At 39.1% G+C, this 26,050-nt stretch overlaps 1 protein-coding gene across 3 annotated transcripts in view; it reads left to right on the plus strand.

Annotated features, from left to right (window-relative positions):
- ENPP2 (ectonucleotide pyrophosphatase/phosphodiesterase 2) overlaps window positions 1-26,050 on the plus strand; it is a 176,983-nt gene that overhangs the window by 49,044 nt on the left and 101,889 nt on the right. For all 3 annotated transcript variants that reach the window (XM_043967723.1, XM_043967717.1, XM_043967713.1), the window contains exons 3-5: window positions 11,158-11,313; window positions 18,336-18,461; window positions 22,664-22,724. In XM_043967723.1, the coding sequence (XP_043823658.1) occupies window positions 11,158-11,313; window positions 18,336-18,461; window positions 22,664-22,724 (343 nt within the window). The remainder of the gene's footprint in view (window positions 1-11,157; window positions 11,314-18,335; window positions 18,462-22,663; window positions 22,725-26,050) is intronic.

Consider the following 26,050-nt stretch of genomic DNA (forward strand, 5'->3'; position numbering starts at 1 on the left):
GAAGTTGCTGCATTTTCTTAAGAATTATTCTAGGGTAGTTTTGTTGATTGTTGTTGTTGTTGTTGTTTTGTGTATGTGTGTGTGTGTGTGTGTGTGTGTTCCTTGTCTTTAGAGGACTCTATTTATACAAGTGATGAGATTAATTTTAAATGAAATAAATGCAATGATTTCCTAACTAATGTGCAAAACCAACTTGCTTGGCTCATTTCAGTGTGACTGACCCTTGAGAAAGTGTCATGAGAACTTGGTGTGGTAGGAGACGAATTGGACTGGGAGGCATAGGTTCATAAATTTAGGGGATCTGAGAAGTCATCAAGTCTAACTCCCATCATTTTACAAATGAGGAAACTGAGGCTCAGGGAGGTTAAGTGATTTGGCCAGCTACTAAATATCTGAAGCAGGAGTCAAACCCAAATCTTATGGACTCAAAGATCAATGCTCTACCCTCTACACCATGAGAAGGAGTGGGTTCCATTCCCTCCTGTATGATTTTAGTCAAGTCACTGAATCCCTCTAGCCTTTCCTTTTGTCATGTGAGGTGAGGGGATTGATTTAGATGATATGTAAGGTCTAAAAGTTTTAAGTTCTTATGTATACTATTCTATCCCGAGTTTCTGTACATCATGCCACAGAACTCCCTCCCCTCCCCATTCCTCCTGTATGCCACAAACATTAAGCCAGTGCAGTGTGGTGTGCCAGCCTTGACATCAGAAAGACCCAAGTTCAGGTCCTGCTTCTGACACACTGATTATGGGCAAGCTACTTAATTTATTAGCACCCTAGGTTAATCTCAAACACATCTTACAAATTGATTGCTGACTGTGGACAAATCATTTAACTTTCCTGGGCCTCAGCTTCCTCTCTTGAAAAAAAGGGAGACCTCTGTCTCTATCATTTTACATCTATGATATGAATAGCAATGAGCATTATATTTGTAAAGAATATCACTGAGGCAAGAGAGCTGTTCTTTTGTAAAAGTACTTTCTTACACCCAATCCCCATTGCTACAACGGTTGGAAAAGATTCTCTTTTCTTTAAAATATAGGCCAGCAGTACTATAAACATTTAGTTCGCAAGCAACTGTTTTCCTATGTGTTACAAAGAAGCTGTTGGCAGAATTAAGGAATTGATATTACTATTGGCCCTGTCATTTCTGGGAAAATCACCATTCAATGAGGAGTTGTTATGGCATGCTTCAAGGGAGGGGCTGAAACCTACCCAGGAAAGCAGAGAAACTGAGATTTCTTTTTTGATTTACCAATTTGTTAAATTAAATTAAAAATCAAATTAAATTTGTTAAACTTGTTATTCTAGAGCAGGGGTTCTTAACTTTGTTTATATCATGGACCCCTTAGGCATTCTGGTGAAGCCTAAAGGATTCCTTCTCAGAATGATGTTATTAAATGGATAAAATAAAATACTTAGGACTATAAAGGAAGCCAATTATTTTGAAATAATTATCCAAATATATTTTTAGAAGTTCATAGACCCCCATCTTCTCTGGCTTCTGTTCTAGATTCTTAAGGAGTTTTTTAAAAAATTGCTCAGCTACACACAAGAAGATAAATGTGGCTTGAAGATAGTTTAAAAAGATAGCTTACTTTTGAGTTCCTTGATTTCTTTTTCAGGCTTATCCTGAAGATCTTCTCTGGAGAGCAGCTTTTTTTTCTTGCTGCTTCGACATAAAGACCAGAGTTTATTTCTCTGGATTTTGCATCACTTTGGTAATTAAGTAAAAAGGATAGGCTACTTAGAGCTCTAGGAGTCATGAGGACTCTGAGTGCCACAAGGTCTGGAAAGAGCCTTCTGTAAATAATCTCTGTAAATAATAATATCTGAACCACTAGCAAAGCCTTAACATGAGAAACAATGACTGAATATTCACATTAAACTTGGATCACTTAGGCAGAGGTAGATGACCTTATTTTCCTTGGAAACCAACAGCTTCAAGGACATCACAGCAAATATGAAGATAGAGGACATTTGCCCCTCACCAACTGCTGACTGACTGAAGCAGCATGGTTCATTCAAAACTGTCCTGCCTCTTCTTTAGCAAACAGGGGCAGATCCTTGCAAAAAAAAAAAATCTTTGTCAGTTGCTGAGAATGTTTGGCACGTATTGATACTCCTGGTGCTGTACTAGGGACCAGAATATTTATTTCAAGGCTGGGGAAATGCAAACAAACTGTGTTTACAATTAATTAACTAGCACATCTGTAGGCTATACTTATTGTTACAACACTGTGAGCCATTGGAAGTGACAGTCAAATAAGACTTTTAGAAGTGGTGGTAAACATATACTTGGATAAAAATATGATGATCTGAAAACTCAGTAAATTTACAAGAGTGGTCCATTAACTGAGCAGATCTTAGTGTGGAAAAATCATGTAAACTCACCTAGGGGAGGTGACATGAAACAAAGGGCCTGTAACATAGATTTCTGAAATTCTTATAGGTTGAGGTCGTGTTTTGTATCTCCTAAGATACCTACCTCAGTGCCTCATCTGTGTTAGGTATTCATTGCAATTAATTGACTTGTAGAGAGGATGCAAATCACTTTTGTATCTCACTTTATTATACTTTTGGCACAGAGGCAGGAAGACTGGACTCAAGCAGTGTGATTTTTGTCTTTTTTGCCCCACTCAACTCTATGATTTGGTTCTTTTGTTCCTCAGGTTCAAGTTGGATAAGCTGTTAGAGAGATCGTTAATTTTTGAAGGCAAATTGTAATCTATTAACTAGTGGGCAGATGTTTAATGGAATCTCAAGAGTTCATGCTGACCCATTCATCATCTTTAGTGGTCTTGTAGGAAGTGTAAATGTGTTTCTAATGAGGTTTAGGGATATGATTGAAAACAAAGGGGTGCAAACAACTTTGTGGATGGAAAGGTGGCCTGCATCTGGATTCAGAGTTGAAGGATATGGATCCAAATTCCAGATCAGTGATTCAACTTTCAAAAGGAGAGATTGGACCAGAGGGCTTCTAAGGTCCCTTTCCATCTAGAGCTATGATCTTAGAGACCATGGAATCTGACTCCTTTTGACAGAAGAGAAAATTGAGGCCTACAGAGGTTAAATAACTTAAATAGTAAACAGCACAGTTGTGATTCAAATTCAGGTCCCCTGACTCCAAACCAATTCTGAGAAATTTTTTTCAAGGATTGTCCTTCAAGGGAAGGATGATCATATTCATTTTAATTTTGTGTCTATAGAAGTGAAGTCATGTAAGGGAATAACCATCATTGTTTTAAAAAAGATGGTGGTGGGAAGGAGAGACTAAAACTTAGAGGACTGAGGCAGAGATTGTGTCCTGGCCATTGTGTCATTGTCTCCAGTGTCTAGCACAGTGCTGTATACATGTAGGCACCCAAGAATGCTTATTGAACTTTATCATGGAAATCCACCAAATTTATGAAATACTCTATGGGGTTTTAAAATTAAATCTAGTATGGAAGTTAAGAAGAAGTTAGATCAGCAGAAAGTGATCTTCTGAATAGGAATTCTAATGGGTAATAGAGTTTAAGTCTTTAAGAGGTATAGTAATTACGAGTGAATTTATTTTCATGCTTTCATTCAGTAAACATTTATTTATTTATTGATGGATTGATGTTTTTATTCTTTATTTTTTCAGGGAAATGGTCACACAGCTACTAAGTGTCAAGTGTCTGAGGTCACATTTGAACTCAGGTCCTCCTGAATGCAAGGCTGGTGCTTTATCCACTGTGCCACCTAGGTGCCCCCAGTAGATATTTATTAAGTGACTACTATATGTCAGTCACTGTGCTAAGCATTAGGGATACAAAGAAGGTTCCTGCTCTCAAGGAGCTCACAGTCTACTGGGGGAGTTAATCTTCAAACAACTATACGTTGTGTGGAGTTGTTGAGTTTTTCTTTGTGTCCAACTCTTTGTGATACCATTTGTTTTTTTTTTTTGTTTGTTTGTTTTTGCAGGGGGGCGGGTCAGAGATACTGGAGTGGTTTGCCATTTCCTTCTCCAGCTCATTTTTTACAAATGAGAAACTGTGGCAGATAAGGTTAAATGACTTGCCCAGGGTCACATAGCTAGTAAGTCTCTGAGCCTGTATTTAAATTCAGGTACTACTCTCCATCTCTGGCACTCTATCCACTGGACCACCTAGCTGCCTCAAATGAATATGTACAAATAAGCTATATGCAAAATATATTACAAATAATCAACAGAGGGAAAACACTAGGGATCAGTGATGGCTTGTAGTAGAGGGGAAGATTTTAGCTGGGGCCTGAAGAAAGCCAGGGATGGCCTAACTCTCCTGTATTGTTTTTCATATCTTCATTGATAAATCATTAGAGCATGATTAGTATAGATCCTGGATTTCAATCAATCAACAAATATTTATTAAATGACGGTTATGAGCCAAGCACTATGCTAGGTGGGATATAGAATCAGTCTCCCTCTCCTCAAAGAGCTTATATTCTGTCAGGGGAAATAACATGAACATGTATAATTATATACAGAAAAATATAAATTAAAATAGGTAGTTTAGGGAGGGGGCAATAATAATTGGGGGTGGAGGGGAACATGAAAGATGACATTTGGCCTGTCTTTTTTGGTTTTGATGAGGCAATTGGGGCTAAGTGACTTGCCCAAGGTCACCTAGCTAGTGTCAAATGTCTGAGGCTGGATCTGAACTCAGGTCCTCCTGAATCCAGGGCCAGTGCTCTTTCCACTGCACCACCTTGCTGCCCCATTTGGCCTAAGTCTTGAAGAGAATAGGGGATTTTAAGAGGAAAAGGTGAGAAGAAAGTGAGTTTCAGGTTTGAGGGATAGGCAGTACAAACACACAGAGACTGCAGAGAGACTGGAGTTAAGAAGGAATAGTAAGAAGATCAGTTTGGTCAGATTGTAGAGTGTTAGAAAAAGAAGTGATATATAATGAGGCTAGAAGTCTAGGTGGGAGTCAGGTTGTGAAGAGCTTTCAAAGCCAAAAAGAGCAGTTTAGATTTTTACCCTAGAGGTTATAGAGAATCAGCTAGTGGAGTTTATTGATTAGGGGAGTGATATAGTCAGGCTTATAAGGAAAACCACTTTGCCATCTGTGTGGAGAGTGGTCTGAAGTGGGAAGAGATCTGAGGCAGGGAAACCAATTTGGTCATTGTTATAGCTCAGATAAGAAGAGTTAGGGACTCAAATGAAGGTGAAATTGATTTTAAAAAGTCTCCAACACAAATATAAATGCCTTAAGATGGTATTTCTTGAAAAGCCAGGACATAAGTGGAAAGTCTTAGCAAAAGAATCAGAAGATTAAATTTTTGTATGTCTATTATAGGAATTTAAGGAGTGGGTAAAGGAACCTAGTTTTCCCATTTGTAAAATGGGAACAGTAATAGTTCATGAGGGGCAGCTAGATAGTACAGTGAATAGAATGCTGGACCTGGAGTCAGGAAGACTCATCTTCCTGAATTCAAATCTGGCTCAGAAACTTACTAGCTGTGTGATTCTTGGAAAGTCCCCTTGTTTGCCTCTGTTTCCTCACCTGTAAAATGAGCTAGAGAAGGAAATGGCAAACCACTCCAGTATCTTTGCCAATAAAACCCCAAATGGGGTCATGAGGAATTGGACGTGACTCAACAACAACAATAGTTGATGTGCTTAACTGGAAAGTTCTTTGGGAAAAAAGTGTGCTATTAAAAGTATGGTTCAGGGGAAAGAACACTGGATGGAAAGTCATAGGAACTGGGTTCAAATCTCAGCTCTACCACTCATTTACTGTATAATCTTGGGTTATCCATTCTTCTCTTTGAACCTTACCTTCCTCATCTATAAAATGAGTGGATGATTAAGTTTTTTTAAAAAAATCTTTTCTGAAAAATGTAGTTTGGCAAAAATGGAGAGGACTGGATCTGGGTTTGAATCCTTTCTTTTCTTACAAGTAAAATGAGGACCATAATACCCATGGTATTAATTTCACGAGGTTGTTGTGACAATTGAATGAGGCCATGTATATAGAGCTTTTGTTTTATATCTTAGTGATTTTTTGCATAAATTCTAAAGACCTACTGATCTTACCCTATGAGATAAATATCAAAACTTCTTTAAAACCACAAATGGGGGATTTATTAGTGATTCAGTCCAGTACTTCCACCCTGCAATCTAGGCAGCTTGGAAGTATAATTTAAAAATTAATTTTATGTCCACTATTTAAAGTTTATAAAGTATAGCTTTATAGTTTTTGAGGTCCTATCTATAACGACTTTAGATTGATGGAAAATGCATGTGAAGTCTCTCTAAGAGGTCCCTTTATTTAATTATGTAATTGTGGAGATAGAAGCATCTTCAAAAAGCTGAATTAAAACAAACACAAAACAACTTGACATGGACTTACTCTGACTGCTGGTGGGGAGGGAGAAATGGTGTTGTTGAAGTGTCTAGAGTTTAGAGAAGATAAAAAAATGTCCAAGAAGATGATTAGAGACTTGATTCAGATAACTTGATAGCTGGCTTGTGTGTATGTTATTTTGTTAAATTTAAGGTTGTAAGTAGCAAGAAAATTCTTATCTTGCTACTAGAAGGCATGACTGGAATGAAACAATCATTGGAATCCCTTGTTCTTATGGTTGGAGAGGATGTTGAAAGATTATCTACACCTTTGCCTTGTTTTATTTTTCAGATCACATTAAAACCAGTTGAAAATATGATAATCTATCTTATTTTTAAAGCTCTCTAGAAAAGGAGACCATACAACTTCAATGGGTTATAACCCATTCCAATCCTTACTTCTTATGGTCAGGAAATACTTGGGCTGAATACCAAGAAGAATGGGAGGAACAGGTTGGGAGCACTATCCCAAACACTGGAAATGGGACTGAACAAAACTGGAAAGAAAGAACATTCCTGCATTAGGTTGGGCTGGATGGCATGCTGGGTGTTTTTAAGCTTAAATGCTGCCTCCCTGATCTGCCATCACTCAAATCTGGAATTTTACTTTCTACAAGGATGACTTTGTTATGTAAGGGTAAAAATGATTGGGTGTCTTGGTTGAAATATTGTTTAGATCATCCTTTCCCTCTTGCTTTGGGTTGTTTTATATAATCTCATTTCTGTGATTCAAATAGATAACAATCCAATTCCTATATACAGTAGATGGGTTGATTAAGGTTAATTTAAATTTTGATCTGGGTATACAATCTACAGGAGCAACTTGACCTAATGGATAGAGAGCTTCCTTGGGTGCTAGGAAGACTTGGGTTTGGGTCCTACCTCTGAGATGTACTTGTTGTGTGACAGTGGGTAAGTCAATTAACTTTTCAGTGGCAACCTTCTTACATTATAGATCATAGAGAAAGGAATGAGCTGAATTGATGAGGATGTTTCCTCATCTGAGATTTCCCTGTAGTAATGAAATTGCGGCACTGTTCCTCATCCCATAAATTATCTTTAGTAAAACAAACAATAACATGGTAATAGGGATTGCTTTAGAATTCTTTTTTTTTTTAAAAAGATCAGACCTGTGATTATGATTTCATTGGCATAGGGCAGAGGTGTTAAAAAGAGTCGGCTACATTTTTTTTGTAGCTATAACACTTCCAAGTGCTGTCTGAATCAGATTAGAATGTAATTAGAAAATACTTAGTAAGATAAATAATAGTATAATAGAACATAGATGATCTTAATATGTGGTTTTCTAAGTCAATGTGTGCCTTCAGGGATTTGTATTATGTTTAGTGGCCTGTTTATATTTGAGTTTGATACTGCTAGATAGGGTATCACCAATGAAAAAAGTCTCTTTACTAATTATTGGAGATTATTTTGCAATTTAGTCTGAGAGAGTTGCCTGGGGCATTGAAAGGTTATGGTAGAAGCACTGCGCATCAGAGGATTCTAACTCAGGTCCTTCTGATTTTGAAACCAGGTCTTTATGAAGTATCTTGTGCCACTTTTCATTTTTAGGAATAAAGCTTTATTTAGCTATTTTAGAGAATATCTTCCACATAACTACCTTTTCTATGAATAGATTGATGACAAAAATAAGTCCTATAAGTTTTATCCAGTCATAACTTTTTTAAACAGCTACATTATGACTCCATGAAAAATACAGAATGTTTTAGAAATTAGGAAAGTTACTTTTTCTATTCTTTTCACAAACCTGTATGGAAGTGAAGATTTGCAGCATTTATTTTAAAAAACACCAGAAATGACTTTCCTCTTGATTGTAACATAACCTGTCACTTAAAAAAATACATGAGATCATTAAAACTTGAATGAGTATTTAATGTGAAGACTTTTTTGAGGTCTTCATGAGTAATCACATTGCTTTATCATTCATTTCTGACATGATTGCTTAACACTGTCTTTTGTCATATCACTAGGAGGTGATGTTGGGGTTAAATAATAGAATCGAACTGACACAATCAAATAGACATAATGAGATATCATGAAATTCCTAAGTATTAACTACATATCTTGCTTATGGAACTCAAAGTCTATATGAGTCAAAGGTTGTAAGATCTAAGATAACAATAGGTTCCCCAATTGCCCATACAGGTAGGGGATGGGATAAAAATTGGACTGCCATGCAGAGGGTCCAGTCTGAAAGTAGCAGCACCAGGCTAGAAGTAGGATAGCCAAGGGACTGTTGAAGATGTCCTGAAGCAAGAACTGTTCATTGGGAAGTGGCAAAGGTTATACATAGGGCTCTTTTCTGCTATTATGTTTGAATGGGTAACAGATCAAACTACTTAAACCTGGTAGCATAATGATGGTAGGAGGACTTGGAAAGAAGTCTGTCAAGATGCTGGGCAGTCGTATTCACCTCTATCCTTGGTCAGCTGAATGCTAGCCAGTTATAGGGCAAGTTTCAGAATATCTTCATATAGCAGGAGACAGTACCTTTGACCCTTGCCAAGCCTGATCCTAATTAATGATATTGTTTATTTTATGAGTTACTGATATTTAGATTAAAAAAAGACTCACTGGTCATATATGTTGGAGGTAGAGGGAAATAGTTAAGGAAATAGTGACCAGTCATCTGAAAGTTTTAAAGTTGTTTTCAAGACTATATAGCAAGGAAAGATGGTCAAAAGAGAATGATGATTTTTGGATATGATTAATATAGGCATTTGTTTTGCTTCACTACATATTTATTACAAAGATTTTTTTTCAGGGGGAGAGGAGTAGAACTGAGAAAGAGAAAATAAATACTTGTTAATTTGAAAAAAATTAAAATGAAAGAAAAAAAGTAGAATGATGGCAATGAGGATTGTATTAGGAATTTTTTTTTAATGGATCAGATTTATCATTGTGAATTCTTTGACATTGGAAATTCCCAGTTAGGAAATTCCCTTTATCAGTCCTGATCAGCAACTGTTCTGCAATTCATAGCCTGGGAGAGTTGTGAGGAATACTGCCAAGTTAAGTGATATCAGGAACAGAATAAAACAAAAAAAGGTACACGTGCTAATAATCCTTGATCTAGTGTGAACAGTGAATCTCCAGAAGTGAATTTGTACTATTCAAAGTTATAATTATATAAAATATGGTCATTGGTTCCAACTCAATGGAAATTTGCAGCAAAATTTGAATAATGTGATCACTTCTGGGGATTCACTATTTGCACTACTCAGCACTTAATTGTAGAATGGTTTAAGAATGGAAAGGAAGAGAAATGTAAGAAAAGGAGAGGACAAATAAGCTTCAACTATGTTAGGTAAGTCTAGATCCTGTATAGTTATTGAGTGTGTGTGTATATACACGGACAAATATGTGTATATATGTCTGTGTGTGTATATGTCTGTATCTAAGTGTTTTTATTTATCTGGTTCACTAGTCTGGATAATAAGCAGAATTTGTTGAAGGCATTTAAGAATGACATTACCGGATATATTCTATTAGAAGTAGATTGTTATTAATTTTCTCTAAGGAAGAAAAGGTAGTTCTTTATTTTCTTTTAAAAAAATTGGTGTTAAATTTAATCTCTTGCTTTGTTCCATGAAGTTGTCTTATTTTCAGTTCATTTCTTTCCTTCTTTCTCATGGCTTGCTACAATTGATCATGTTATATCCATTGATGACTTAAAGTATAAATAATTGTAGATCAGCTATATCTCGGCACTGGAGACCTAATATTTTCCTGCTGAAATAGCTGAGTTTATGAGCATTTTGGCACTTCTTAGCAAATCAGGCTGAGTCTTTTTGTACCTTATCTTCCAATGAATCTGTTTGTTAAATCTAATGGAACTGACTGTGGTTTTTAGCAAGAGCCAGAGTACCTCCAGGCCCAGGAGCTTCAGGGCATGTAGACAAATTGTTTGATAGAACCTAGAAATATTTCCTAGCCCAGAGATGGACAGCTTTTTCTCTTTTTGGAAAACTGAGTATTCTGATGCACAGAAATGTCAGTTGTCACATTCATGATTTCTCAAGTTGGTGTTTTGTCTAGCTATATTTGTAGCTCTTCGTGGAAATGTTTTCTGCCAGTGGCAGTCAATTAAAAAAGGAAGATTTCTATTTTTCCTCTAGGATCTTTAAGTCTTGTTCTTTGCCAAATAAATTCAGTCTTCAGTCACAGCATATGATGATGAAAAGTCTTTTGCTGTGACTTTGGTTCCTGCTTCTGCTCTAGATATAGAATATTTGACATATTAGACCTAGAAGGAACCTCAGGGGGCTTCTAGTCCAACCCCCCTCTATTCCACATGTTTCCTGTTTTTTCTATTCTAACTCTGCTTTCCCTCCCCTCTTCCTGCTCCTCCCCCATTAAAAACTTGCCAATGAAACCAGAAGTCTTTAATCGGATCAAATTAGTATTTCTTATTTTGGTTTGTTTTGTATATGTTTATGTATGTTTGTCTTGCTCTCTTTCATATATGAAGATGCTGTTATTTACCATAGTCTTTTTTACCTTGAACTATTCATTGGTGGTAATGAAAAAGTGTTGGTGGTTTATATTCATTCTCTTTTCTTGTTCCTATTTTGACAAGAGACACTCACTCAAGACTGCTAGCTGAGGTTCTAGGTTTTCTCTATCAGTATATAAAGTAAATTGGTCAGTGTGGGGATTGAAATAGTGATGTCAGTATCATGAGCATGGGGCATTAAGCAGCTAGAGGTTTGTTATGAGTTAGTGCTTGCTGGTCAGTGGTGACATGATACCAACCACCCTTATTATCTCTTATTCCACAGTCCTTTCAGATGCTCCCAGGACCAATACTTCCAATTCCTGCAAGGGCAGATGCTTTGAACTCCAAGAGCGCGAGGACATGGATTGTCAATGTGACAATCTGTGCAAGAGTTATGGTAGCTGCTGCCATGATTTTGATGAGCACTGTTTAAAGACAGGTACGGTAGCCTTTGTTTTCTTTTTCTGATGCTGACTCTCACCGATAATGAATGAGTTAAAACTTGCTGCTGCTTTCCCTTCCACCCTCCTGTTTTGGCCTACTTAAACTGGAAACCCGAGTGATTCCATGTATTATTGTTCTTTGAATGATGCTCTGATGGTGATTTGTATGTTCCAATTTGGTTAAAAAAACCCCTTTACTCCAGTCAATAATTTGTCCTTCCCATATCGTGCAAATGTTGCTGCCTTGATTGGGTTTTGAGGCTAGTTGTGACCTGCCTTTTAGATTTGATCTCTTTTCATGTCTTTGCTTAAAGAGAAGAAAACCACTTTCTCATTGCTGGCATGTTTATTTCTTCACCTCCAAACTTAGCAATACTACATAACATAAAGTTATATTCTGTTTTTCCTGTCTCTCTAGCTGGGCTTTGTGCCATTATTTTCATTTAAATGTAAGCTTGTGGAGGGTAGGTACTGTTTTGCTTCTGTCTTTGTATCCTTAGCAGTGAGTACAAAGTTTGACGCATAGTAGGTATTTCATAAGTGCTTGTTGATTGACTTATTTCAGCTTATCATGCATGCAGCAGTGGCATGTTCATACTATTGACATCTAGTCTACATGGACTTGACAGTTACTCCAGAATTCTGCTATTCATGGCAGCCTAATCTGTGCTGTCAGTGAATGTATTTGATTGTGTGCGTTGTTTCTCTAAGACAGAAGGCAAGGAAAACTTTGATATTCTTCAGTCCTATCATGTTTCAGATTATCATTCCAAAGCAATCCTCTGCAAGAACATTCCTGATACTTTTTCCTTTTTTTTTTTTTTAATGTCTCATGTTTTAGAGTAGCACAAACAATAGTTAGAAGTTTCTGAATGACAGCCGCGGGAATGGAAAGGCAGAACTTTATTGGATGGAGTCCCTCAGATTTTCACTGGTATTCCAACATGTTGATTTATTTTGTAGTTCTCTCTGCTCCTGCCCCCACATTTACTGTCCTATAATCAAGAGCTGGAAAGGGATTGTGGAGAGAGAATCTAAGTCAATATTCTTTTCCCCTAGGCAAGACTGTGTTCTAAGTATCCAAGAGAGGTAGTTCTGAACCTCCCCACTCCCCCCTCCCCCAAAGGAGATTCCACAAAGTCTCTTGATAACTGGAATGGGTAATGGTACTCTGGAACAAATTAGAAAGTTCTCTCAGATACTTAACTTCATATTGTTATAATTCCTTCTGGGCCTATTATCACTAGAAACAGGAGACCTGCTCAACATAGCCATTCATATTTTTTGGACGACCATCATTGTCTCCCATACAACCTCTGATTTCCTTTCTCTAACCTATAGAAATATGATTCAGTAGTTTTCTTAGAATTTTCTTACAGGGAAGATTTCCCAAACCTATTTATTATAATTGTTGCTTTCCTTGGGACCTTCTTCCAAGTTCCTTAGTTGTGGTACTACATAATGAATATGTTGAAAACCGAATGTAGCAATGTTGGGGATCCTTGGTATCTTCTAATGACTTATGCCTCCTGGGAGTTGTAGTCTACTATTCCTTTATATTGCATAGCTAGGTGGCACAATAGATAGAGTGATGGGCCTGGAGTAATGAGAATTTGAGTTAAATGTGATCTCGGACACTTACTAGCTGGATGACCCAGAGCAAATCACTTAACCCTGTTTGCCTCAGTTCCTTATCTGTAAAATCAACTGGAGAAGGAAAATGCCAAGAAAACCCCAAATGGAGTCACAAAGAGTCAAATACAACTGAAAACAACTGAACTACCACCACCACCACCACAATTACTTTGTAGCTTTAGTCATCTGCTGACACTCATAAGCTATAACTTTTCTATTTTCATGTCCATAGAGATTTCTTCTATGCTTTTATCCCTGACTTCATAGTTGTAACTCCTGTAAATAAACATTTATTAATCACCTACCATATTCCAGGCACTGTGCTAAGCTCTATTGATACAAAGAAAGGCAAGAGACAACCCCTGTCCTCAGGGAACTCAGAATCTAATGGGAGAGATAAAAAGCAAGCAATATACAAGATTAATAGAAAACAATTAACAGAAGGAAGGCAGTGGAATTCAGAGGGCTTTTTGAAAGGGTTCCCACTGGAACTTGAAGGAAGCTGGAAAGTAGACATGAGGAGGGAGAGCATTTCAGGCATGGAGGATAACTAGAGACAACGTCTGGAGCTAAGAGATGTGATGTTTTGTTCATAAAGCACTAAGGAGGCCATTGTCAGTAAGTCAAAGAGGACATGCCAGGGACTAAGGTATAAGACTAAGGTATAAATTTTATTGAATATGGGAGTGACATTGTAGGACCAATGCTTTAGGAAAATCACTTTTGTAGCCAAATGGAAGATGGACCACAGTGGGAAGAGCCTTGTGGTAGGCAGATCCACCATCGGGCTATTGTCATATACAACAATATCACCTTTGACTTGAAGACTATATTTGCAAATAGATGCCATTGTAGATCAGGGTCAGCCTTTGGATGCCAGGCCCTCTATCCATTGGAGGTGGTTGAAAGAGAAAGAATGAAGATGGGAAGTTATGGGTAGCAAGAGTGTACACTGGATCTTGGGCCAAGTGGAGGAAATATCCTAAAAATTGCAAAAAAAAAAATAGAAAAAATACTGTAAAAATATTGGCCAGGTTTTCCTTATAGATAATGGAGAATATTATGACTACATGGAAGATAGAAAGATGTAGCATTCAGAGGAGGACAATACCATCTGGAATCATTGCTTCTGTCTTTAATGATGACTTATGTCCTGAATAAGTGAAGATATATCATATCATTTGCCCATGGCTTAAGACCATTTCTCTCATTGGATGATCTGAAATAACTTGATAACTTTTATTTTTCTTTAGAAAATGTCTGTTTGGAGAATACAAAATTGATAGGTTGGAAGTTAAATTACAGTCTAACATAACTTTCCCTAAGATGGAAGATTATTCCTTATTTTTGTTTTTTTGTTTTTGTTTTTTTTTTTTTAGTGAGGCAATTGGGGTTAAGTGACTTGCCCAGGGTCACACAGCTAGTAAATGTCAAGTGTCTGAGGCCGGATTTGAACTCAGGTACTCCTGACTCCAGGGCCGGTGCTTTATCTACTGCGCCACCTAGCCGCCCCTATTTTTGTTTTCTTAAACCTATTCTCTTGATAAAGTTGAACTTGGGAGTAGTTAACTAGCTATTCTCATATAACTTGGTAGCATATCTGTCATACTGCTCGGAAGTATAAACATAGAAATGTCATTGTATATATAATATACTTTCAGTGAAATGAACAAGGATTTAGTTTTGTATTTCTAAGAGTGTTGTTCATCCTTCCTTTTTGAAGAGGACCACTAACATCATGGGTGATGTCTTGACTTGTGTGTGAATTGGATTTAAAGGAGGCAGAGTTGCACAAAGCTATCAGCCTTCCTCTTTCTTCCCGAGTCATCTAAGTCCAGTGACAGGACAAAAGTCAAGATGACTGGTGATGGCCCAGGATGCAGTGGTGTTTTTGATGTCTGACCAAGCTCTAAACACTCCACAACATCTGTTTCAGCAGCTTTCATGGCTGTTGGAACAAATTGTTCTCATCTACCCTTTCTCCTGAGGGAAAGTCTTTACATACTTGGGGTGGATATCACTCTAACTCACTGACAGGTTTGAAGGCCTCTCAGTTACCCCATAACCTGGTTTAGCTCCTCTGCTGGGAAAGTTTTACTGGGGTATGGCTGCTGCACATCCCATAGCTCCTAGCAGCCACAGGTGAGAGTTAGGTGAGAGGTGGACACCAAAGTTAGATGAATGAGCAGCCCTGAAAAGGGCTCTGCAGAACTTCATTCTGAAGGTGCTAGTCTTTCCTGGGCATCCCATAAACCTCATGCCTATTCTAAGAATAGTGATAGTAGCAATATTATTAACTTGCATTAGTAAGAATAAGAATAATTATGTGGTGTTTTATAGAGGTAGTTAAGTGGCACAGTAGATAGAGTACTGGGCCTGGAGTAAAGAAGACCTGAGTTCAAATGCAGACTCAAGACACTTACTAGTTGTGTGACTTTGGACAAGTCACTTAACCTTTGTTTGACTCAGTTTCTGAGGATCCTAATAGCACCTATCTCACAAGGTTGTTGTGAGGAAAAAAAATGAGATATTGTTTTTAAAGGACTTACAATACTGCCTGACACATAGTAGGTGCTTAATAAATGTTTCCTTTCTTCTTTTCTTCTTTATCCCTTCATCTTTCCCTCCTTCCTTCCTTTCTTCATTTCCTTTCCACCTTCCCTCCCTCCCTCTCTCTTGTTATAAAACACTTTCACATATGTGTCTCATTTGAAGCCATATAGAACAATGGAAAGAACATTGGATTTGAAGTCAGATGGCCTGCTTTCAAATCTGAGTTCTTCTATTTGTTGCATTATGTTCCCATGGCATTCATTCATTCATCCTTTCTAGCCTTTGGTTTCCCTATCTATAAAATGAGGGGGTTGGTGTAGATAACCTCTGTGATTCCTTCTATCTCTGAGTCTTTGATCTATCCCTGTTTTTTATATAATGAAGCTGAGATGCAGAGGGACTAATTAATTTCCACAAGATTATATCCAGTAGCATGCTGGTAAATGTTTAATAACTGGCTCTCCCCCTCAAAAAGTATGCAGGGCACACTTTTCAATTTAATCTGTATTATTAACATTCTCTCCATCACTTTCTAAAGTGGAGCCAGTCAATAAAATAATAAACCACATTCTGATTTGTAGCATTTGCTGATTTCTGAGGTGTCAGTGTTCACACTGAAAATTTAACAAGCATCTTTTACCCAAGCTGGTTGGAGTGGCTTGTGCTAGGTCTAGCACACCACTGATGATGACTTTTGAGTGGCAGAGGCTTGACTAAAATCTATAGCTTCTGACTCCTAAGTCTTATGCTGCTTTTGTGATTCCATACCTAATCACAGCATTTCAGAGACTATATTATTTAACACATACCTGGGCAGGAAAGAATCCCTTCCTCCACATTGTCCATCAGTGGTCATTCAGCTTTTGCTTGAAAATCTTCAGCAAGGGGCCTCACTGCTTCTAGAGGTATCTCATTCCACTTTTGGCTAGCTCTCATTGTTTAAAGTTTTTCCTCCTGTTGAGCCAAAATCTGTGTGTCTGCAGGCTTTTATCCACTGCTCCTTATTTTGCCTTCTGGGGCAAATTGGAACACATCTAGTCTTTTTTTGCCATGACAGCCCTTCAGAGACTTGAAAACAGGTATCATGTTCTTCCCTTTTCCTTCTTTTCTCCAGATTAAACATTCCCAGTTCATTCAGTTTGTCTTCAAAGGTAAAGTGTCCAGCCACTTGCCATGCTAGTCACCTTCCTCTGAATGACATTCAACGTCAGTTAAATTTTTTGGGGGGTGGGACAATGAGGGTTAAGTGACTTGTCCAGGGTCACACAGCTAGTAAGTATCAAGTATCTGAGGTCGGATTTGAACTCAGGTCCTCCTGAATCCAGGGCTGGTGCTTTATCCACTGCGCCACCTAGCTGCCCCTAACGTCAGTTAAATTAAAAAAAAAAAAAGAAGTACAGAGTGCAGAGTGGACAGGAATTGCCCTTGGAAACAGCCAGACCCGAATTCACATCTTCCCTCTGGCACAGGCTGTATGACCCTGGGAAAGTCAACCCATCAAGGATTTGTTAAGCATCTACTATGCACCAGATGCTGTGCTAAGCTCTGGGGATACAAACAAAGCAAAAGAGAATCCTTGCCCCATGAGGAGCTCATAATTGAAGGGAGGAGACAGCCTGTAGACGATTACGTGCAACAAGACCTATGTGCGATCAATTGGAGATGATCAAGAGAGTGAAAGGGGACTAGGCTAGACTTCCTGTAGAAGGTGGGCTTTTGGCTGGGACTTGAAGGAAGCCAGAAAAGCCAGGAAGTAGGGATGAGGAGGGGTAGAAGTCCAGGCATGGGGGAGTGACTATGGAAATGCCCAAAACCTGGAGGTGGAGTCTACAGGTGAGGAACAGTAGCTAGCTGTAGGGAAGGCACCAGCTTTCACTGGTACAGGGAGTTTCATCATCAGAGGGCTCCCTATACCAATGAAACCACAGGTCAGACCCCTATTGAGTTGCTTAAGACACTAGATGGGAGTAACAGACAAAAACACAATGGTGTCTATCCTCTAGGAGCTTGTATTCTTTTTAGGGCTAGATAGGATGGGGCATCTAGGTAGCGCCATAGTGGATAGAGTGCCTGGCTTGGAGTTAGGAAGACTCCTCTTCCTGAGTTCAAATCTGGCCTCAGACACTTCCTAGCTGTGTGACCCTGGGCAAGTCACTTAACCCTATTTGCTTCAGTTTCCTCATCTGTAAAATGAGCTGGAGAAGGAAATGGCCCCCAAATGGGGACCACAAAGAGTTGGATACAACTGAAAATGACACCACCAACAAGGATGTTTGTCCAGGAAAGTCAACGTGCCGCCCTTTGAAGAGGGAGAGGGGAGCTTACCAATGAACTTCCTAAAATGTAGGGTTTTCATCTTTCTGCTCTTTTTAGAGAGGGCCTTAGGGATCAAGCTGATTAAGCTACAAGAAATCTGCACATGAAAATAGATAAGCTAAGACACATATACCATCCATGCCTTGACACCATGACCCAATCACCACTGTTCAGTAGAACCACTTTTCCATTTCTTACTTTAGAGCCACCCAAGAAAGGTGAGGTCCCTCCATGCTCACTGGTGGGAATGCTGCTTTTTCAAATGAGTGTCACTTCATTCTGACAGATTATTGTTTAAAAAACAATTAAATATAAATCTGATTAAGAAGTTCTTTAAACAATCACTCGGGCCTCTGGCCAACCAAAATTTCATGAGAGGGCCCAATAATGGGCTGTGTTCACTGCTTCCTCTAAATGTCTTGAACTTCCTTGGCTGCCTCTGTATACCACTGGTATTCTCTCTTCGTTGGATTTGTAAGAAGCCTTGAAAAATCTCTTATTCTGACTATTTCAGCCCGTGGCTGGGAATGCACTAAGGACAGATGCGGAGAAGTAAGAAACGAAGACAATGCCTGTCATTGCTCAGAGGACTGCTTGACCAGAGGAGACTGTTGCACCAATTACCAAGTTGTTTGTAAAGGTATGTATTTTTTTCTTCTTCTCTGAGTCGTCTTCAGATTTGGGAAAACGGAAGCTGGACGTGGTCCAGGAGACAAATGAATTTTATTGCCTTGGATACCAGTTTGGGAATTTGAGGAGAGATAACCACTTCCCTGTGTTTTGCCACTGCAAAATGAAGGGGATATAAAATAGAATTTGATAATTACGTAGAGCTGCTCTACCAAAAACACAAGGCAGGGGAATGTAGTGGAAACAAATCTGGTCTTGAAACAAACCGAGACCTGGATTTAAATTCCCCCTCTAATACTTACTAGCTATGTGACCAAAGGCAAGTCACTTAATCTTTCTGAGCCTCAGTCTTCTCATCTGAAAAGTGGGGATAATAATAATGTTTGTATTACAGATCTCACAGCATCATTATAAGGATCAGATGGATATGGAAAGCACTTTGTAAACTTTAAGGTGATAAAGAAATGCCAGCTAATATCATTAAGCACTTTTTTGGCAACACATTTTAAGAACAAGCGAGCCGTCCTCCCTTCCTTTCATCCCCCAATTGTGATTTTCTTTGAGAAGATCACTGGGGTGAATGAGACCTTCTTTCTTGGTTCTAGTTTCAGTCCTCCTGTTCTGTCTGCCTCCGTGAATATTTTATCTACTCTGATCATTGTTCAGAGCGTAAGCTTGGACATTAACTGGGTAGGCTTTGAAAATGAGGCTGGGGATGCTGTCACCTGGGAACCAGTTCAGCTAAGCTCAGAGAGGCCCATCACCAGGATGCGCTGACCACCATGTGACACATTTTTGTTTTGTTTTGTTTTGGCCACTTCGGTTGATAAAAACTGTCTCCCGAAGGGATAGAAGGTTTAGCAGAATCTGTATCTGGGGAGAGAATACTCCTGCCAACAGAAGCATGGAGATTCTAAATACCCCATTGAGTGCCTTCTCTGAGAGCAGGAAGAGAGTGCCCCATTAATATTAGATGTGTTTTAAAGGTCTACCCTATTTCAAGGTACATAATCTTCAGGCCTGCAGTCAATAGCTAAGTTCTCACTGACTCTGGCAGGTTTACAAGGGAACTCTTTACATAGGAACGTTTTTTTTTTTTTCCCTCAAGGGTTGGTCACAAACTTTTCCTTCAGCGCTGGACATGTGATTTCTGTTTGCCCTTAGAAAAGTGGTACAAGACAGCTTTTGATACATTTTGTTTTCTGCAGGCAAAATATCTCTTCATCTGAATCCTTCTCTAGATGGGGAGAAGGGGTGGGATCTGGATCCGAAGGGAAAAGCCCTTTCAGAGTTCTGCTGCCAGATTTCAGCAGCAGGCAGGATATAGCATAGAGAAGATAGCACTAGGGCTAGAGCCAAGGGCTGTGTGACTTTGAACAAGGCACTTAACCTCTCTGAAAAGTACAGATGGTGATAATTACACTCTATTCTTCCCAGAGTTGGGCTGTGAGAATCAAAGGAAAGCATGAATGTCTATGGATGGGCATTGCACCTGTGAAGTACTACATAACAATAATTATAATTTCATTTCTGGTCCTGACCATGCTTTCACTGGGGGTTAGAAAATTCCCAGTAAGGAATTATATTACCAATGCAGACTGGCACCGGCCCTGCAACTTTGAGTCTGAGAGAACCACCAAGGTGAAGGAAAGATTAAGTGACTTGGCTACAGTAACAGAGCCAGCATGTCAGAGGTGGGATTTGAACCCAGGTCATCCCTAATTTGAGGCCACCTCTCTATCCACTATTCTATGCTGCCTTGATGGTAACACATAATAGCCCACATTGATATAACACTTTAGAGAATGCAGATCATGTTGCTTACAACAACCCAGTGAGAGAGTATAAGCATATCCCCATTTTTCAGATGAAGAAACTGAGGCTCAGTGAAGTTAAGAAATTTAGTGGAGTCTACAAGCTCCTTGACATTAATTTGTGTACATCTCTTTTCCTTTTATTAGCTCCTTAGGAATGGGGCAGGGGGCAGCTAGGTGGTGCAGTGGGTAAAGTACAGGCCCTGGATTCAGGAGGACTGAGTTCAAATCTGGCCTTAGCCACTTGACACTTATTAGCTGTGTGACCCTGGGCAAGTCACTTACCCCTCATTGAGGAGATGAGGAATGGGGCAGCCTGGTGCAGTGGAAAGAGCTCCAGGCCTGGAGTTGGAAGAACCTGAGTTCAAATTTGGGCTCAGACATTTACTAACTATGTGACTCTGGGAAAGTCACTTCACCCTGTTTGCCTCAATTCCTCATCTGTAAAATGAGCTGGAGAAGGAAATGGCAAACCCTTAAATGGGTTTGTGAAGAGTTGGACACAATTGAAACAACTGGATAACAAAAAATTAAGCCAAGGAGTGACATGGTTATATCTATTGGGCAGATAGGTGGCACAGTGGATAGAGTGCCAGGCCTGGAGTGAGGAGGACACCTCTTTTTGAATCAAATTTGGCCTCATACACTAACTAGCCTTATGACCCTGGGCAAGTCACTTAACCCTGTTTGACTCAGTTTCCTCATCTGTCAAATGAACTAAAGAAGGAAATGGCAAACCACTCCGGTATCTTTGCCAAGAAAATCCCAAATGGAGTCATAAAGAGTTAGGCGTGATGGAAACAATTGGACAACAACAAACAAAAAAGTTCCTTAGGAGCTGGATTTTCATCCTCTTGATTTTTGTATCCCTACCTCCTAGCATAGGGCTTTGCACTGATCTGTAAGTTCCTTCACATCAGGGAATATTTCTTTCATTTTTTTGTCTCTGTATCCTCTGCACCTAGCACAATGCCTGGAGTGTCGTAAGAGCTTAATAAATGCCCTTTGATTGGTTAAATAATTTGGTTAAATTTGAGATAGCCAAGTTAGGACTTTGAATCTAGGATTTCGGACTTCGGGTCTAATGTTCTTTACATGTCCAATAAACTAGTTTTAGTGGTTAAAGGGTTGATTCAAGAGCCTAAGATCTCAAAACTATGGACAGGTTGTTTTTATACTGACAATCTTCTAGCTATCATCCTTATAAATCTTTTGCTCATCTTGGTCTGTGAAATGGGAATTGTAGCCCATGTTATATAGGATCACAGGGTTCTAGATTTAGTACTAGGTCTTTAGGGGTTGTCTGGTCTAACCTCCTCATATTACATATAAGGAAACTAAGGACCAAGGAGGTTAGGTACCCAATATCACACAGGTGGTAGTAGTAGTAGTAGTAGTAGTAGTAGTAGTAGTAGTAGTAGTAGTAGTAGTAGTAGTAGTAGTAGTAGTAGTAGTAGTAGTAGTAGTAGTAGTAAGTGATGGGGCAGGGATTTGAAGCTAGGTCTCCTGATTCTGAATGAAGGTATTGACAATGTTGATTCTGTATTTGTGTACCTGACACCTAACAGATGCTTTATAAATGCCTGCTGAGTGAAGTGCATTTTGTTGTGGTTGTTCAGTAGTTTGTTAGGCTTCATGACTCCATTTGGTGTTTTCTTGGCAAAGATTCTAGAATGGTTTGCCATTTCCTTCTCCAGCTCATTTTATAGACGAGGAAATTAAGGCAAACAAGCTTAAGTGACTTGTTCAGGGTCTCACAGATAGTAAGTGTGTGAGGCTGAATTTGAACTCAGGTCTTCTTGACTCCAGCCTTGGTGCTCTATCCACTCCCCCTATCCACTAGCTGATGGTAGGGACAGGCATAATTGTTGAAAAAATGGGAATCATGATGACAAGCACAATAACATATCTTTTTTTTTCTTTCCCCTGAGGGAATAGGGAAACTTTTATTCCTGGATATTGTTAGCTTACTCATTTTTGATAGGTGTCATGTCATACAAAGAACTCTGGACCTGAAAATGGAGGCTCTAAAAGTTATGAACTGCATGCCCTTGGCCACCCTCTCTGGGCCTCAGTTTCCCCCTCTACAACATGAGTGGTTTGTACTAGATGAGCCCCCATGTCCTTTCTGGCTCTGTCTATGATCCTACTGTCTTTTGATCCCATGACTTTCTCATTGCTTCTGCAACCATCATTCACTTCTCAGAGAGGAGCTCTTAGATTCATACCTCCTGGGACTTTCCATATCATTCCTGTTCTCTGACACCCTAGACCTAGGCACTAGCTGGGTATCATCAACTTATTTGTACCTCTTCAGGTACAAAAGAGTTTGCTCATTTTAGGCTCTGGATGAAACACTTGGCTGTGCTGACCATAAAGTTCCCCTTTCTCCTTGTAGGAGAGTCCCACTGGGTGGATGATGATTGTGAGGAAATAAAAGCACCAGAATGCCCTGCAGGGTAAGTGCAATTTATGTATATGTTTGAAGTACTATTATCTGTTAGAGAAGCAAATGGATGCATTAATAGAGACAGGGAAGCTCCAGGATGAATGATTAGGTAGGGTATACAAATAAAGAAGCCACTACTTTTGGATGTATGAGATTTGGTTTAAAATCCTGGCTCTGTCACTTCCTGCCTGTGTGACCTTGGAGAAGTCTTTTTACCCCTCCTGGGGATTAATAGTTCTGTCTGCAAAGCACTTTACACATATTCTTAATTGATCTTCACAACAATCCTGGGGAGAAAGAAGGTACTTCATTTCCATTTTACAGTTGAAGAACCTGAGGCTGACAGAGGTTAAGTGACTTGTCTAAAGTCACCCACCTGGCAAGTATCTGTGGCAGGATTTGAACTCTGGTCTTCATGAACTCCTAGTCCATCACTCTCTCCACCTCACCTATAAACATCATGTTCCGTGTTAAATAATTATTCTTGAGAAGATCTTGGGCAAGAGTGAAGAAGGAAGAACATCTTCCTGGTGGTGATTGTGATTGAGTGCTGCAGCCATTTTTTCTTAAGGCTGCTTTTTTTTTTTGTGAGGCAATTGGGGTTAAGTGACTTGCCCAGGGTCACACAGCTAGTAAATGTGTTAAGTGTCTGAGGCCAGATTTGAACTCAGGTACTCCTGACTCCAGGTCCAGTGATCTATCCACTGCACCACCTAGCTGCCCCTCTTAAGGCTGTTTTTGGCTGTAGAATTTCTACTTACCAAGAGGAGAGCTACAAATAGATATGGTCAGCTCTCTGTGGACCACTGAGGCATTGTTTTCTCTGTGTACCTCCTGACTTTGATCATTCATTCAGCTTAAATGTGATCAGCATAGGCCCATTGCTGCTTCTTCAAATGACCATTATTTCAATTGTATAATCCCTGTAATAGTAGTGTACCTCATGCATTGCCTTATGTGTTACAAGGTGGAAGGTGGCAACGTTGTACAGTGGAAAGAGTAGTAGGCATTGAGTCAGGAGACATGAAAGTCAAATTCCAGTTCAAATACTTATTCTCTGTAGGACCATGGACAAGTCATTTAATTCCTAAGTCTTAATTTCCTCATCTCTAAAATAGGGGATAAGGTCATGTGTACTAGCCACCTTATGCAATAATTATTATGAAAGTTCTTTGCAGACTTTAAAAGTGCTAGATAAGTGGGTGTTGTTATTATTTTGTTTCCATCCATGCTTTAAGGAGTTTAGGGAGCTACCTCCCAGGAAATGCCTTCTACCAAGGCATTTTGGCAAAATTGTCCTGCGGCTTGTAGTACAAGAGAGTTGCATGGATCACTAAGAGCTTAAATGACTTGTCCAGGGGTCACACAGCCTGTGTGGCAGGGCCTAACCCCAAGTTTCCCAGTTCCCCATAGCTGTCTCATTATTATTAATGATAACATTATTTGTTGATGGGTTAACTTTGGAAACTCATGACAGTTTTTCTAAATGTGTTTTAGGCCTAGAGCCCATAGTTAAGAAACTTGGTTGCTGTGTTTATTTTATGAACATCAAGGAGTGGCATGTACTCCGTTGGGGAATCTTGGGGGGGTGTTTTTGAAATATGATTGTGACCTTCAGTTCTTGAATGCTAAGCCAGTGAAGCAAATGTTCTGGCAGATACTATTGAGGAATCATGTCTTTGTATACTGGCCTGTCAATGCTTGCTGTCCAAGAACCAGTCTAGTTAATCTTGGAGAGGGTCACCACCTATTTGCCTCTCCATGATAACTTAATGTTTTTTTTTGCTTTGTTTTGTTCAAAGTAGCTCTTTGAAGATCATCTCATAATTAAAATTAAATTAAAATTTAAACTTTTTGAAGATCATCTAATAATTAAACAAGCAATTTGCAAATCTTAAAGCACTAATAATAATGTTAATAATAAGATAAATGTTAGTTATCATTTTCTGCTGAGTCATGGGTAGGGTGGTGGTTGTGATCAGCATCTGTGGAGGGACTTCCCATGCTGCCAAAACCACAGACCCTTGAGAGATTGAAGAGAAAATTGTTGACATACACAGCAGAACCTTGTTGGCATAGTGACTGGAGAGCTACGACCAGGGTTAGAGTCAGGCTTCTGATGGTTACTGGTTATGTGACCCTATACAAATCACTTGATCTCTCAATGACTAGGTGATATTTTAAGACTACAAGGTGCTGACTACATCATAACAAAGAGATTTATCACCTAGAAGTTCTCTATACCTATAAAAGCATAGATCTAGTCCCTGTCTCCATACTTGATCATAGACATAGACCCAGAGAACTGTATTGACCACAGATTGGATTTCATTCTTATATACTAAAGACCTGATCTCATATTGTCAACCCAGAAGGTATGTGTTAATGCTAGCTCCTTGATACCATTATTATTTTTTGAGGCAATTGGGGTTAAGTGACTTGCCCAGGGTCACACAGCTAGTAAGTGTTGGGGGCTAGATTTGAACTCAGGTCCTCCTGACTCCAGGGCAAGTGCTCTAGCTTCCCCTGTTACCACTATTCTAAAGGGATCTTACTCAACTTGTGAAGAAATCACAAAACCTATCTTAGTATAGTATATAGTGCCATTTCTGAGTTTTCTTGAGCTTGGAGTAAGCCCTTTGCTGCCTTACTCTTTCAGTGCCAACTACCATTTACTGTTCTTCAATCACTAACACCAAGCCCCCCAGGGCATCTAGTCTTTAATAAAAGTTGAATTTACTCTATCACTTACTGGATGTATTTCTTTGGGCAAGTCATTTTTATCTCTGTGCCTCAGTCCTCACTTGGTACTTATCTAACCATGCTTCCATGGGCCTCAGTTTCCTCTTCTGTAAAATAAGAATAATTCTTGCTCTGGGCCTCATTTTCCTTATTTCTAAAGTGAGGGGTCGGATGAAATTGACCTTACAGGTCCCTTCTAGTTCTAAATCTGTGACCTATATTTTTATAAAATGAGGTAATCATGACAAATGAGGGATAGTTACAAAAGGTGAGTTAATGTGTAATTGTAAAATGCTATGTAAGCATAATATATTATTATTTAAATCATACATATTTTTGGAAGTCTAGACTTGCAATTTTGTTGCCATAGGAACTTCTAGTAAGGAAAAATCTCTTAACTAATGTTAATCAGCACCTGCTCTGCAATTTTTATTTTTTGGTAGTTAGCCTGGGGTACTGAAAGATTGGGCAGCTAGGTGGTACAGTGGATAGAGTGCCATGCTTGGAGTCATGGATAGAGTGCTGGGTCTGGAGCCAGGAAGACTCATCTTCTTGAATTAAAATCTGGCTTCAGAAACATACTAGCTGGGTGAC

The sequence above is a fragment of the Dromiciops gliroides genome, chromosome 1 (assembly GCF_019393635.1).
Source record: "Dromiciops gliroides isolate mDroGli1 chromosome 1, mDroGli1.pri, whole genome shotgun sequence".
NCBI lineage: Eukaryota > Metazoa > Chordata > Mammalia > Microbiotheria > Microbiotheriidae > Dromiciops > Dromiciops gliroides.